The following is a 12844-nucleotide window of genomic DNA, read 5'->3' as shown; positions in this document are numbered from 1 at the left end:
TATTGTGTTGTTTTTCGTTCACTTGAAATACATAATTATCGCCTTTACATGGAGCATTAATTTAATTGCTAGCAATATATAATTATATATACATGTAATATTATTATTGACACTATATATGTACCAACACTTGAAACGTTGGAAATTCTCCATTGCCAAGCAATGGGATTTTGATTCATGTACATCAAGCACCAACACATAAAATTGTTGTAAAAGTCAGTTTTATCTGTTGTTCTCTTGCAACGGACCCTTTTACCAACGATAGTATAAGCATTGCATTATGCGCTAGCAACACTGGATAAGGCTACGCATCCCAAACCGTTGGTAAAGACCCTAGCAACACATATATGGACATTTAGATACGGAAAAAGGCGTTGCTATAGTGGGGGTCCTGTTGTAGTGACAAAAGGTTTTAGGTTTTCGTGGATATATATAGGAGGAAGAAGTAGGTCGATGGAGCCATGAGGGGCCCACGAGGGTGGAGGGCGCGCCCAGGGGGGTAGGCGCGCCCCCGTGCCTCGTGGCCTCCTCGTTGGTTGCTTGACGTCCACTCCAAGTCCTCTTGATCACGTTTGTTCCAAAAAACACGCTCCCGAAGGTTTCATTCAGTTTGGACTCCGTTTGATATTCTTTTTCTGCGAAACACTGAAATAGGCAAAAAAAACAGCAATTTGGGCTGGGCCTCCGGTTAATAGGTTAGTCCCAAAAATAATATAAAAGTATATAAATAAGCCCATTAAATATCCAAAACAGAATATATAATAGCATGGAGCAATCAAAAATTATAGATACGTTGGAGACGTATCACCGACGTAGGTGGCAGATCTAAGAGAAAATTACACGGTTCGTCCTTGAATTTCTGGCACACAAAGATTTAGACCCACGGGTCGAGAAACGCTCCAATACGATCATTATACATGAGAATACTAACAATCTATGGTACCTTTATGGCCCCCTTGATGGTCGAGCGCCCTGTTGCCGTCACATGGCGCCGTGCGTTGCGGGAAAAACTCCTTGCTTTTTCAGAAAATAACGCATGCTTCAATTTTGTAGCACATGCCAGGGGGCATTCCGACCGGGTCAAAATGAGCTAACTCCTCCTCCTCACTCGCGCACTCTCTCCCCAAGCTCGCTCTCCTCTAATACTGAACCACCTCGTCGGTGGGATGGAGAAGAGAGCAGTGATGACAACAACAGCATGGGCTACGACTTCATGGAAACAGAATAATTTATAAGTTCTCCCTCTCATCCTTTAGTTAGTTTAGGGTTAGGGTTCTTGCATTTGGGGATGTATTATGTTCTGAGCTTTTTGATTCGCAAAATATTTCGTTGATCTTAGGGGTTATGCATGTAGGAGACCTCGGAGACCATTCCTGAGGCCCTATACTATGGATCTGCATTGGATGATGTGCCCAAGAATATGCCGCACAAGCCTAGACTAGAGAAATTTGTTGCTTTTGAAGGGACACATACTAGAAGAAGATTCCTTGGCTTCCCTATGAAGGTGAGTTGTTTATCTTGCTACACTCAAATGTGCCCAAATGTTATAGTACAGTAACAGAATGTGCATACTGTTAATATGTTTATCTTGCTGATTAGTTGTTCAATGTGATAGTAGAAATTTAGTTGGTAATTCATACTCCAATTTAGCTGTAGTTAGATAGGTGTAAATTGCATTCCTTTTTTAAATGATCATTAATTACTGATCATTAAGGTTAATTTTTAGTGACAAACATTTCATATTTATTACAAATTGCAGCTTGCTTGCATTGATATACTGTTTATCTCACTGTTAATTATGTTGTTAATGTGCGTGGTACATGCTAGGTCCTATGCTGGGTCATTGTTATCCAACTTGCTTGTATTGATATACTATTTATCTCACTGTCATGTTATGTTCTTTCTGGCTTTGTTTTATTGTCCTACTACTTGTAGTTTTTATTAGGTTGGGTTTACTCTTGGTAACAAGTATATAGCATATAGTAGTTGTTATTATGTTCTTTCTAGCTTAGTTATCATTGTCTTCTGTTTCTAAATGTTAGATGATAAGGAGATACCTTTTATTATACAAGTTACAATGATTCCTTTGATTGTTTAAATATACTTTGGTAATCTGATTTCATCTTGTTTATGCATATGCTACTTGTTAACTAGTTTCTCTTAGTGTGTGTATACAGTCATACACTTATTCTAGACCAAGTGTTGTGGGTGCTTGGTATTCTCCATATAACATATAGTAGTGACAAAGCATTTCATTTGCTCACTGCCGTGTCTCCATATGGTCATATACTTATTTTTCAATGTCAACATGCCTTAAATTTAGTTAAATTTGGCAGAGGGTGTAAACTATGGAGTAGTGCAGTGGGTTGATGCTACTTAGCCTATCATACTACAGAACTTCTTGAACAAGTTATTGTTGGAGAACGTAGCAGAAATTCAAAATTTTCCTACGTGTCACCAAGATCTATCTATGGAGAAACCAGCAACGAGGGGAAGGAGAGTGCATCTACATACCCTTGTAGATCGCTAAGCGGAAGCGTTCAAGAGAACGGGGTTGATGGAGTCGTACTCGTCATGATCCAAATCACCGGAGATCCTAGTGCCGAACGGACGGCACCTCCGCGTTCAACACACGTACAGCCCGACGATGTCTCCCACGCCTTGATCCAGCAAGGAGAGAGGGAGAGGTTGAGGAAGACTCCATCCAATAGCAGCACAACGGCGTGGTGGTGATGGAGGAGCGTGGCTATCCTGCAGGGCTTCGCCAAGCACCGCGGGAGAGGAGGAAGGAGAGGGAGGGCTGCACCAACGAGAGAGATCTAATCGCGTGTTATGAGCAGCCCCTATGCCTCACTATATATAGGGGAAAGGGAGGAGGGTGCGCCCCCTCTAGGGTTCCCACCCCTAGGGGGGGGGCAGCCCTAGATGGGAAAGGGGAGGCGGCCAAGAGGAGGTTTCCCTCCCCCCAAGGCACCTAGGAGGTGCCTTCCCCTTGTGGGACTCTTCCCTCCTTAAAACCCTAGGCGCATGGGCCTCTTGGGCTGGTGCCCTTGGCCCATGTAGGCCAAGGCGCACCTCCCACAGCCCATGTGGCCCCCCGGGGCAGGTGGCCCCACCCGGTGGACCCCCGGGACCCTTCTGGTGGTCCCGGTACAATACCGATGACCCGAAACAGGATTTCCTATATATAAATATTTACCTCCAGACCATTCCGAAACTCCTCGTGACGTCCAGGATCTCATCCGGGACTCCGAACAACATTCGGTAACCACATACAAGCTTCCTTTATAACCCTAGCGTCATCGAACCTTAAGTGTGTAGACCCTACGGGTTCGGGAGACATGCAGACATGACTGAGACGTTCTCCGGTCAATAACCAACAGTGGGATCTGGATACCCATGTTGGCTCCTACATGTTCCACGATGATCTCATCGGATGAACTACGATGTTAAGGACTTAATCAATCCCGTATACAATTCCCTTTGTCTATCGGTACGATACTTGCCCGAGATTCGATCGTCGGTATCCCGATACCTTGTTCAATCTCGTTACTGGCAAGTCTCTTTACTCGTTCCGTAACACATCATCCCGTGATCAACTCCTTGATCACATTGTGCACATTATGATGATGTCCTACCGAGTGGGCCCAGAGATACCTCTCCGTCTACACGGAGTGACAAATCCCAGTCTCGATTCGTGCCAACCCAACAGACACTTTCGGAGATACCCGCAGTGTACCTTTATAGCCACCCAGCTACGTTGTGACGTTTGGCACACCCAAAGCACTCCTACGATATCTGGGAGTTGCACAATCTCATGGTCTAAGGAAATGATACTTGACATTAGAAAAGCTTTAGCATACGAACTACACGATCTAGGTCTATGCTTAGGATTGGATCTTGTCCATCACATCATTCTCCTAATGATGTGATCCCGTTATCAACGACATCCAATGTCCATGGTCAGGAAACCGTAACCATCTATTGATCAACGAGCTAGTCAACTAGAGGCTTACTAGGGACATGGTGTTGTCTATGTATCCACACATGTATCTGAGTTTCCTATCAATACAATTCTAGCATGGATAATAAACGATTATCATGAACAAGGAAATATAATAATAATCATTTTATTATTGCCTCTAGGGCATATTTCCAACAGTTATGGCACATGTTTCATGAGCAAAACCGTGGAAGGGTGACAGATAAAGTGGCCTATGACAAAAACCTAGCCAAGATGAAGAAGCACTATGATCAGGTGTGCAGTGAGTACCAGAAAATGGTGGATGGTGTAAGCAAGATGGTTGATTGGTAGGATGGTGTTGACAAGGTGGACTACCAGATGGAGATGAAGACGAAGAAGGAAGAGGTAGAGATGGAGCTCAAGATGGAGAAGCTTAGGCTTGCAAAGGAGTAAATGTGTATCCTGAAGACTCAGGCATATATCATTTAGAACACAAGGAAGGCCATGCATGAGATCAAGGTGGACATGGACCAACTTGCAGAAGAGAAGGAGCTTGAGAAGGTTGTTGCTGACCTGCTGAATGCTGGGCATGGGAGCGAGGAGAAGTTGGAGTAGATCAAGGCAATCTTGGAGTCATGAAGACAATGAAGGTTAAGTTGGATAAGTAAATATAAGGCCTCTATATAACAAGCCTTGGAAGGATGATGCCGGGTGCATACTTTTTGGTGAGTGTAATGATGTTACTTAAGTTAAAACTGTCTGCTAACATGATGTACTGCACCTGAAGAACTGTAAATGCTATGTTATGTTATGCACCTAATGAATTTATGTTATGTAATGATGTTACTTAAGTTAAAACTTTTGTTTAACTTTGGTGGCACATGTGTCACTATGTTGTGTATCACTATCTCAATGTTCTGTTTAACTTTGGCAAAACATATTTATGTTGTGTATCACTATCTGAATGTGCCACTATGTTTGGCAGCACATGTGAATGCAGCTGAATGTGTCGGCATCTAAACGCATTTTTACCAACATGACCAAACATGGATCTGAATGTGCTGCCTAACATTGTCCAAGAGGTGTTGCCAAAAATGGATGAAAAGTGCCATGGAAACATGAAGCCAATTGCCAAAACAATGTCCAAACTGACAAACATAGATTCACTCAGTGACACTGACATGGTGCCAAAATTGGGTCCTTAACTAAGACTGACATGTTGCCAAAATTCAGACAAAGGCAATTGTTAAAACTAAACAATTGTACATTGCTAGTTCATGTCCAAACTTACATACAAATATAAGTTAAGTACTACTAGTAACTGGTAACTCCTACTGCTCACTACTAATGCTAACTACAATACTGCTAACTGCTACCGCTAAGAGCTAGTAGTAGCTGCATCTTTTCTTTAGTAAACCGCTACAACTTCTTCAGTTCATTTGAGCGAACGGTGGGGGATGGGTGTGCCACTCAGGCGTGCAGAGCGGTGCTAAGCATGCACATTGCATGCCTTCTTCTTCTTTGCCCTGTGCATCTCCTCCCATGGCTCCTCCTCCTGCTCCCGTGGTTGCTCGCCTTGCTCCCGTAGCTGCACCTCATGCTCTTGTGGCTTCTTCTTAGTCTTCACTAAAAGAATGATGTCTGGCAGCTCCTTCACATAGATGCGAGCCTCCTTGTGCCATGCGACGATAAGCCGGGCCACAACCTGCACATCAGGCGAAGCATCTTGCTCCTCGTTGTCATCAATGACGATGACATGCATACCTGGCGGTGGCTTCTTGCGGGAGATGCCAAGGTAGCTCGAGTCGAGACGATGTGGCACAACCACTTCAATGTGACTGACACACTCTGCCTCTAGATCGGGCAGGAGCGGCCACAGGCTGCACCTGCTACATGGGCGGTACATGGCCTGCTGGGCAACATCACTGGACCGCGAGTCGAGCATGCACCAGACGATAATGGGAACCACGAGAACACCCTTCTGATCCGTCCTCAACAGTTTGACCAAGCCCCACGCGTGATTCTCGAGCAATGGCGCACTCTTGAAATGTGCTCTAATCCCGCAGGCAATGGAGACCTTGACCGGATCGGTGTCGGCCCAGTCATTGACCATCCTATCCCACTCGTTGGCCATCGACGACGACAATAGGCAGCAGCAGGCGGTTGGTTGGTTAGGGATTTGATAGAGAGACCCAAAGAGATGAGGGTTTCTCGATGAGGAGGGAGGCGACGAGACGGAGAGAGAGGAGTGGTGGAGTAGGCGCGACTATTGAATAAGATTACCGCTATTTGACTACTCGGCGCATGTGGATGACAAGTGGGCCCACGACATGACCCTGGCGTGTGCTGCCAAATTGGAGTGTGGGTTCTTTTCCAAAAAAACAAGTTTTTTTTCCGCAAAAGCGCGACGCCACACGGCAACACTAGGGCACTTGACCGTCGAGGGAACCGAGAGGTGTCGTAAATTGTTATGTATTGTCGTGTATAAGAATAGTATTGGAGCATTGACCTATGGGACTCAATCCTTAGAGCATCTCCAGCCGTTGGTCCCCGAGGAGGCGCTACAAATCGCTCCCTGGAGGCGTACCAGTGCAAAACGCGCACTGGGGGCGTGATGCCACCCAATCGCGACGCCCACGGGATTTTTTTGAACGGCACAAACACGGCGAGTTCATGCATATTTCAGCGACTTCAAATCAAATTCAACCAAACACGGCGCAAACACGCCCGCTCATACATATTTAAAGTATTTTACAAAAAGAAAAAAAACACACTACTAGGCCCGCCCGCCGTCTCGCTCGCCTCGCCGCTCCTCGCCGGCCGCCGCCCTTACAGTTCTACATGCCGAGGAGGCTGTAGAACCGCGTGTAGTCACCGCCGTCATCGTCGTTGTCGTCCTGGCCACCTCCGTCGTGGCCGCCGTCCCTGCTGCAACCCTCCCCCGGTTGGCGCGGCGGGTTGGACGTTCCGGCGGCGTCCTCGTCGTCGTCGCTGTCGAGAATCACGACGCCGTGCTCGTCCTTGCGCCCACGCTTGCGGGCGGCGATCTCCTCCAGGGCCCGGGTCTGCCGGGTCATCTCAGTCCGGAGGTAGTTGTCGCGCGCTCACCGCAGGGCGTCTGCGTCGGAGAAGTCGCGCCGGGCTATCTCCTTGTACTCCGGGGGGAGACTGGGCTCCGGTTTGGGCGTGACGAGGATGAGGCGCCCGGAAGCGGGGGTGGAGTCGGCGATGCGGATACCGGAGTTGCGGATGCGCTGGCTGACAGGCGTGTCCTGGGGCTCCAGCTTGACGGGCGTGTCCTGGGGCTCCGGCTTGACGGGGCGGAGGCAGGGACTGCCGGTTGACCGACCGGACCAGGAGGACGCCCCGGGGTCCATGCGCCTCGGCGTCGACGAGCTCCCACGACAGCGAGAGAAGGACGGGGGGAGGGGTACTCCAGCCTCGGCGTGTTGCCGCCCTCAATGTACTCGAGAACGGCCTCCAGCGTGCGGCCGGGCACGCCCCACCATCTGCGCCGCCCCTCGGAGTTGAGCCTGCCGGAGGGCACGACGCCGTTGGTGGCCTCGAGCTGCTCGGCGTGACGGCGACGGAAATATGGCTCCCAGAGCGTGTTGTCGGGGACGTAGCGCGGCCCCTCCCTCGCCGCCCGCGGCACAGAGGCGCGGATACGCGTGATCTCCGCACGACGCGCCGCCCCGGTGGGCGGTGGTGGCATCGGGACCCGCCGGCGCTGATTCTTCACGCCCCGGGCACCCGCATGTCCGGCGGGACCGGGTACTCGGCCTCGAAGAGGAGCCGAGCTTCGTCCTCGTGAAGGTGGCGGCGGCCGAAGCCGTTCGCCGCCGCGCCGTCGCCTGGGAATCGTTCGGTAATTTCTTTGAACTGGGACGGCGAGGGAAGAGGGAGGAGGGGGAGAGAGGGCACGTCGGCGATGGAGACTCTGTGCGTGCCACCGGCGCGCTGGGGTCGGCTTATATAGGCGGAGGCGACGCGAGCACGCGTGGCATTCGCAGGGACGCGCGTCGTCACGCCTTCACTGCGCCGCCCGTGAGACATCAATGGCGGAGGCTGACCAGCGCGGCAGCGCGCGACATTGATTCGCTGCGGGAAACGAGACGATGAGGTCGACGAAGCGGCGAGAAGCGAGACGAGTCGCTGGTAAGAAGGGCCCGTGACTCTTTCGCGCCAAAAACGATTCGCCCGGTGCCCCCGAGCGCCCCCCAGCGCGCCGGGTTCGGGTTGGCTCCGTCGGCGCCAATTTCGGCTCGACCCGGCAAAAATTGGACCCTTATGGGCGCGACTGGGCCGATTTTTTAGCGCCGGCGACCAAAAAGTCATCTGAGGAGCCTTGTTGGGGGCGCGGCTGGAGATGCTCTTATGCGCCAGAGATTTGGAGAACCAAACGTGTAAGTTTCTTCAGATCCGACAGCTGTATCGGGCGGTTGCGCGGTGACCGGCCCAGTTTTGAGCCGGTCGACCGACGCCTATCATCGCCCATATATGCGTCCCCCCGTTCAACCCCTCCGAGAAACCGCTCCAGTTAACCGTACGAGGTCTGCCACCCCCTCCCCGTCCCTGCCCACGCGCCTGACCGCCCCGGACCCGGCCCCGGCCCCGTCCACCACCGCCGAGGCCTGCCCGCTGACGCCCGCCCCCTCCCCGCCCGCGCCCGCCGCCACCGACGGCACCGCTACGACGCGCGCCGAGTTCCCGGCCTCGCCGCCCGCGCCCGCCGCCACCGACTCCCCCTCGACCACGCGCGCCGACTCCACTGCGCCCCCGCCCGCGCTCGACGCCACCAACGCATCCCCGCAGACGCGCGCTGAGCCCCCGGCCTCCCTGCCCGCGCCCGTCGTCTCCGCTCCGGTAGCGGGTACGATATTTCTTTACGATTCGTTTCTTGCTTCGCATCTGTTCTGAAGATTTTGGTAGTCTCAGCCCGCTTAACCATCACCGTCGCGGGGATCTGTCCCGAGAGCATTGGTTAGTAGAACTTAGCAGTCATTTTTAGTAGTAGAACAAAGAAAAAAAGAAGATTTAGATGCTCGTTCTGATTTCTTCTGCAGAGGTTTCCTGGGCATTTCGATTTGGCCCTGGTCAATATGGCACAGCTTAATTGTGAAGCACTAGAGCTTGAGTATTCGAGGAATGTAGTGCTATATTGTCAGTTTGTTGGTCTTTGGTATTTGAACTAGCTGAACTTGTAGTCCGTTATGGAAATTTGCTGTCTATTTTTGTCAGTTTCGTTATTGTCAGTCTACAATATTGGATGTTGTCTGTTAGAGATGCTGAACCAGTATTTGTGAACTTCTTATGTGTTATGTTGTAATCTTGGCTGTTGTATTATTTGTTAAACAATGTTCTTCGATTGATTGAATGAATTTTGTGCTTATTTATTTGCAAGGTTCATTTCACATGTGCATATTCTACGAGTAAATGGCACTGCGGTCTGAGAATTTGCGCTGCGGGTGCATATTGTACTCAGACAATAACATTGTTTTTCCAGTTTGCAACTAGTGTCACTTAAGTGCACCCTCAGAGCAAAGTTCTCAGACCGGCAATGCCATTTACTCAACACAGAAAAAGGAGATTGAGACGCGTGTTCTGATATCTTCTGCAGAGGTTTCCTGGGCATTTCGATTTGCCCAGATCGGGGGCGGTATTGAGGACTGCGGGACCTATCTTGGGGCTTGGGAAACATCGCTGCGAGAGCGCAGTCAGTTCTTCCTCTGGGTTTCTGGGTACGTGCCCGAGGGCGAGTTCCCTGAGATCGTGCTGTGGATGGCCCGGGCCTGCCGGGGCATGAGCCAGGTCCTGGGTCAGCTGGCGAGGATGGCTAAGGGAGCCTCCGGTCTCTGCCGCCTGGTTGGAGGTGAGATCAAGCGCCTCGCCCAGGGTTATGTACAGGGGACGGTGGACGGGGACATTGAAAACCCAGATTCTGCACCTCGATTTAATTGTGATCACCTCGCTTACTCAGGTCTGTGTTCTCTTAATGGCCTGTGTGCCAATCTGTTGCTGCTGCAAAACCCTTATATTTACATTGTTAATATTCTGTCCCTTTTTGCTGCTTCCACAGCTCCAGCAGGTGGTCGCCACCAACAGAGGTTCGTTGATACGTCTGCAAATCGATGTGGATCCTGCCATGACTCCCAGCTTAGCCAAGACATGCTTTGAGCTCCTGAACGCGGAAGGGGCGTATGGGCAGGAGATGATGCAGAATGCACAAAACATGATCACGAAGCTTGCAGAGCATGAAGAGATGTCTGCGAGGCGTCGGGCTCCACGCTCCCTCGGGACATGAGACCAGCGCCAGAGGATTGTTACACTGGTGCCACAACTGCCTACAAATAGAAGTGTACATAGTTACTGGTACTTGGCACGAAAAGTCGTGTTCAGTCCTGAGACTTCACACTCTTACTGGAGTGGTTGATGTTTTGTTTGTTGTTTGTCAAACTAGCTGTTGCCATTGTGGGCATGGATTTTGTATCTGTGCTTTTGCACACGGATTATTACTCTGGTTTGCTTGTAAAGCATTTTTGCCAAGTCTATTTTAGAGAGATATAATCAGATATGTCGCTTTTTTTGCAACCTTCCATTTTGAACTCTTGGCTAAGCAACTGAGTATAGGTACATGCAGCAGATTTTTAGTTTTCTTTTCAGAGTACATATTTAGTGAAGCCAAAAAACTTTATAAGCAGGTGATAATTATCTGAAATCATATTTCTTTGAACCTTTTTTTAGGAAATGTTTTTGTTTGTTAATGTATTTTTGTAGTCCTCAAGAAGCTAAACAACTGAAAGTCAATATGACATTTTTGTTGTACTGTCATATAGTTTTTAAATGTTTTCCTGCATAAAAATCTATGAAAAAGGCCTTTAGTCATATTGCTAGAACAAAGAAACAGGCAATGTTTTTGCTGGTTGTATAACTGTCATGAGGATGTACTTACGAAAAAAAGCATTTTTGTTGTCTCTCAATTCTTTTTTAGTAGTATTTTTTCATCTGTTGTCATATTGCTACATTTTTATTCTTTTTGTATGTTGTTGCTGCTCAGAGGTGGATACAGGCAACCACTTTAGTATCATTGTATGGAGGAGCATCAATTTTCGGCAGTAACTCACCAGTTGTGTTGTTTTCCATTATTGTTGGTTTTTACTTTATTTGCTCTCTTCTTTTTTTGTGTCATGGTAATTTAACTAAAACAGTAGTTTTTTTTTACAATCTGTGAAAAATGCAATTTGCGAAAAACATTATATAATGTATGAAAAACCAAACCTTGTGTATCTTTTTTCAGTTGAACAATACTCCCTCCGTTCGGAAATACTTGTTATCAAGATGAATAAAAGGGGATGTGTCTAGATGTATTTTAGTTCTAGATACACCCTTTTCTATCCATTTTGATGACAAGTATTTCCGGACGGAGGGAGTATAATCTATGAAAAGCACAAACTTATGCAAATCAAGGTTCTGCTCTCCTGTTTCTAGAAGCAAGCTTTTCAAAAGGAAAATGATTGTGACCGGTGCGCCGGCCGAATTTTCAGCCGGCCACGAGCCACGCTGGCAACCCACACCCAGCTCCGTGAGACGCGTTTTTTTGGGCCCCACATAGATCGCGCCTATTATAGTATATGTGGATTGTACTAGCCCTTTCCATCAGTTCGGACTTTTGATTGCATTAGCTAGTGCATGAAGCTTAACATGGTATCAGAGGTAAGGTCTTGAATTCAAGTTCTGGTTTGTGCAATTTATTTAAAAAAATTGCTGATAGCCCCCATTTGTGTCCACGTAGAGGCCTCTTGAGTCATACGTGAGTTCCGTGCGCCGTCGCTCTTTTCCGGTTGCACGTGTTAACTTGTCTTCCTCATCACACGTGAGAGGGGGTGTTACAGTATATGCGGATTGTACTAGCCCTTTCCATCAGTTCAGACTTTTAGTTGCGTTGGCTAGTGCATGAAACTTAACAACGCCCTCCTCCCTTATCTTTTCCCAACCGCACACCTTCATCCCCTACCTCCAGCCGCATCCCTCCCCGTGGCCATGTTTTCTTCTTCCTTTCCCCTGCGCTGCTGCCGGCCGTGGTCAACTATGTCGCCGGCTCGTCGCACCACCCGCGCACCGGTTGCACCACCGCACACCAGTTGTAGCAAATTGGGTCGCCGGATGTAGCTTTTCCCACTTCGGTTGCAACAAATTGCAATCGTCGTGGCCGGCCACACTTTTGCTGTCTTCGTGCTTGTAGCAAAAATGGAAAAAACTTCAACCAGTGCATGAAAAAGATTCATCCGGTGAGTGAAAAAGCTTCAATGGCAATGGGAAAAAAGCTTCATCGGCGACCATTTGTTACAAACGTTGTTAGTTTTTGCTACAACCGACGACCAAGCTGCATCGCCGATGATCGGAGTTCATTAGGTAAGGTGCATGTCGATGATGGAGCTCTGATTTGTTGCAACCGGCAACTTGTAAAGCTTCCACCGATGAGTTATTTTGCTTCGATGGCGGTAGATGGAAGTGGCGACCAGGGAGGCGATGACGATGTGAGCGGCATGCACCCAACGGCGAGCGTCGTCGGCGAGGGCGGCCGGTGGCGCACCTAGCGTTGCAACCATTGGGGCGGTGAGCTGCAACCGCTGCCGGCTGGTGCTACAACGGCCTGCTGTCGGAGTGGCGACTTGTCATGGCGATGAGCTGCAGAAACATGACGGTTGGCGATTAGGGGCCGGCGATGAGGGATGCGAACGACGGCGACGAGTTGCAAGCACGATGCGGGAAGGCCGGTGGTGCTCGCTATCAGCTTTTTCTTCTCTCTGCGCGCGGTCGCGTGATTTGGGGAAGAAGACCACGTGGGATACAAGCGAAGGATCTGATCTGACGGTTGAA

General features: G+C 49.2%; 1 protein-coding gene across 1 annotated transcript; it reads left to right on the top strand.

The window, feature by feature from the left end:
* Positions 1-8464: 8464 nt before the first annotated feature.
* LOC125506687 (phosphatidylinositol transfer protein SFH5-like) lies at positions 8465-10528 on the top strand. Its single transcript, XM_048671442.1, has 3 exons — positions 8465-8837; positions 9585-9944; positions 10044-10528. The coding sequence occupies exons 1-3, from the start codon at positions 8465-8467 to the stop codon at positions 10139-10141; spliced, it is 831 nt and encodes a 276-aa protein (XP_048527399.1). The 3' UTR covers positions 10142-10528.
* The last annotated feature ends 2316 nt before the right edge of the window (positions 10529-12844 follow it).

This window comes from Triticum urartu, chromosome 5 (assembly GCF_003073215.2).
Source record: "Triticum urartu cultivar G1812 chromosome 5, Tu2.1, whole genome shotgun sequence".
NCBI classification, from domain to species: domain Eukaryota; kingdom Viridiplantae; phylum Streptophyta; class Magnoliopsida; order Poales; family Poaceae; genus Triticum; species Triticum urartu.
This window is presented reverse-complemented; position numbering and strand designations above follow the sequence as displayed.

Bases quoted from the DNA above. Each gene is read 5' to 3' on its own strand.
- LOC125506687 (XM_048671442.1), top strand. From the start codon at position 8,465: ATGCGTCCCCCCGTTCAACCCCTCCGAGAAACCGCTCCAGTTAACCGT. The intron at 8,838-9,584 runs GTACGATATTTC...TATCTTCTGCAG, and splicing joins CGTCTCCGCTCCGGTAGCGG to AGGTTTCCTGGGCATTTCGA. The intron at 9,945-10,043 runs GTCTGTGTTCTC...CTGCTTCCACAG, and splicing joins TGATCACCTCGCTTACTCAG to CTCCAGCAGGTGGTCGCCAC.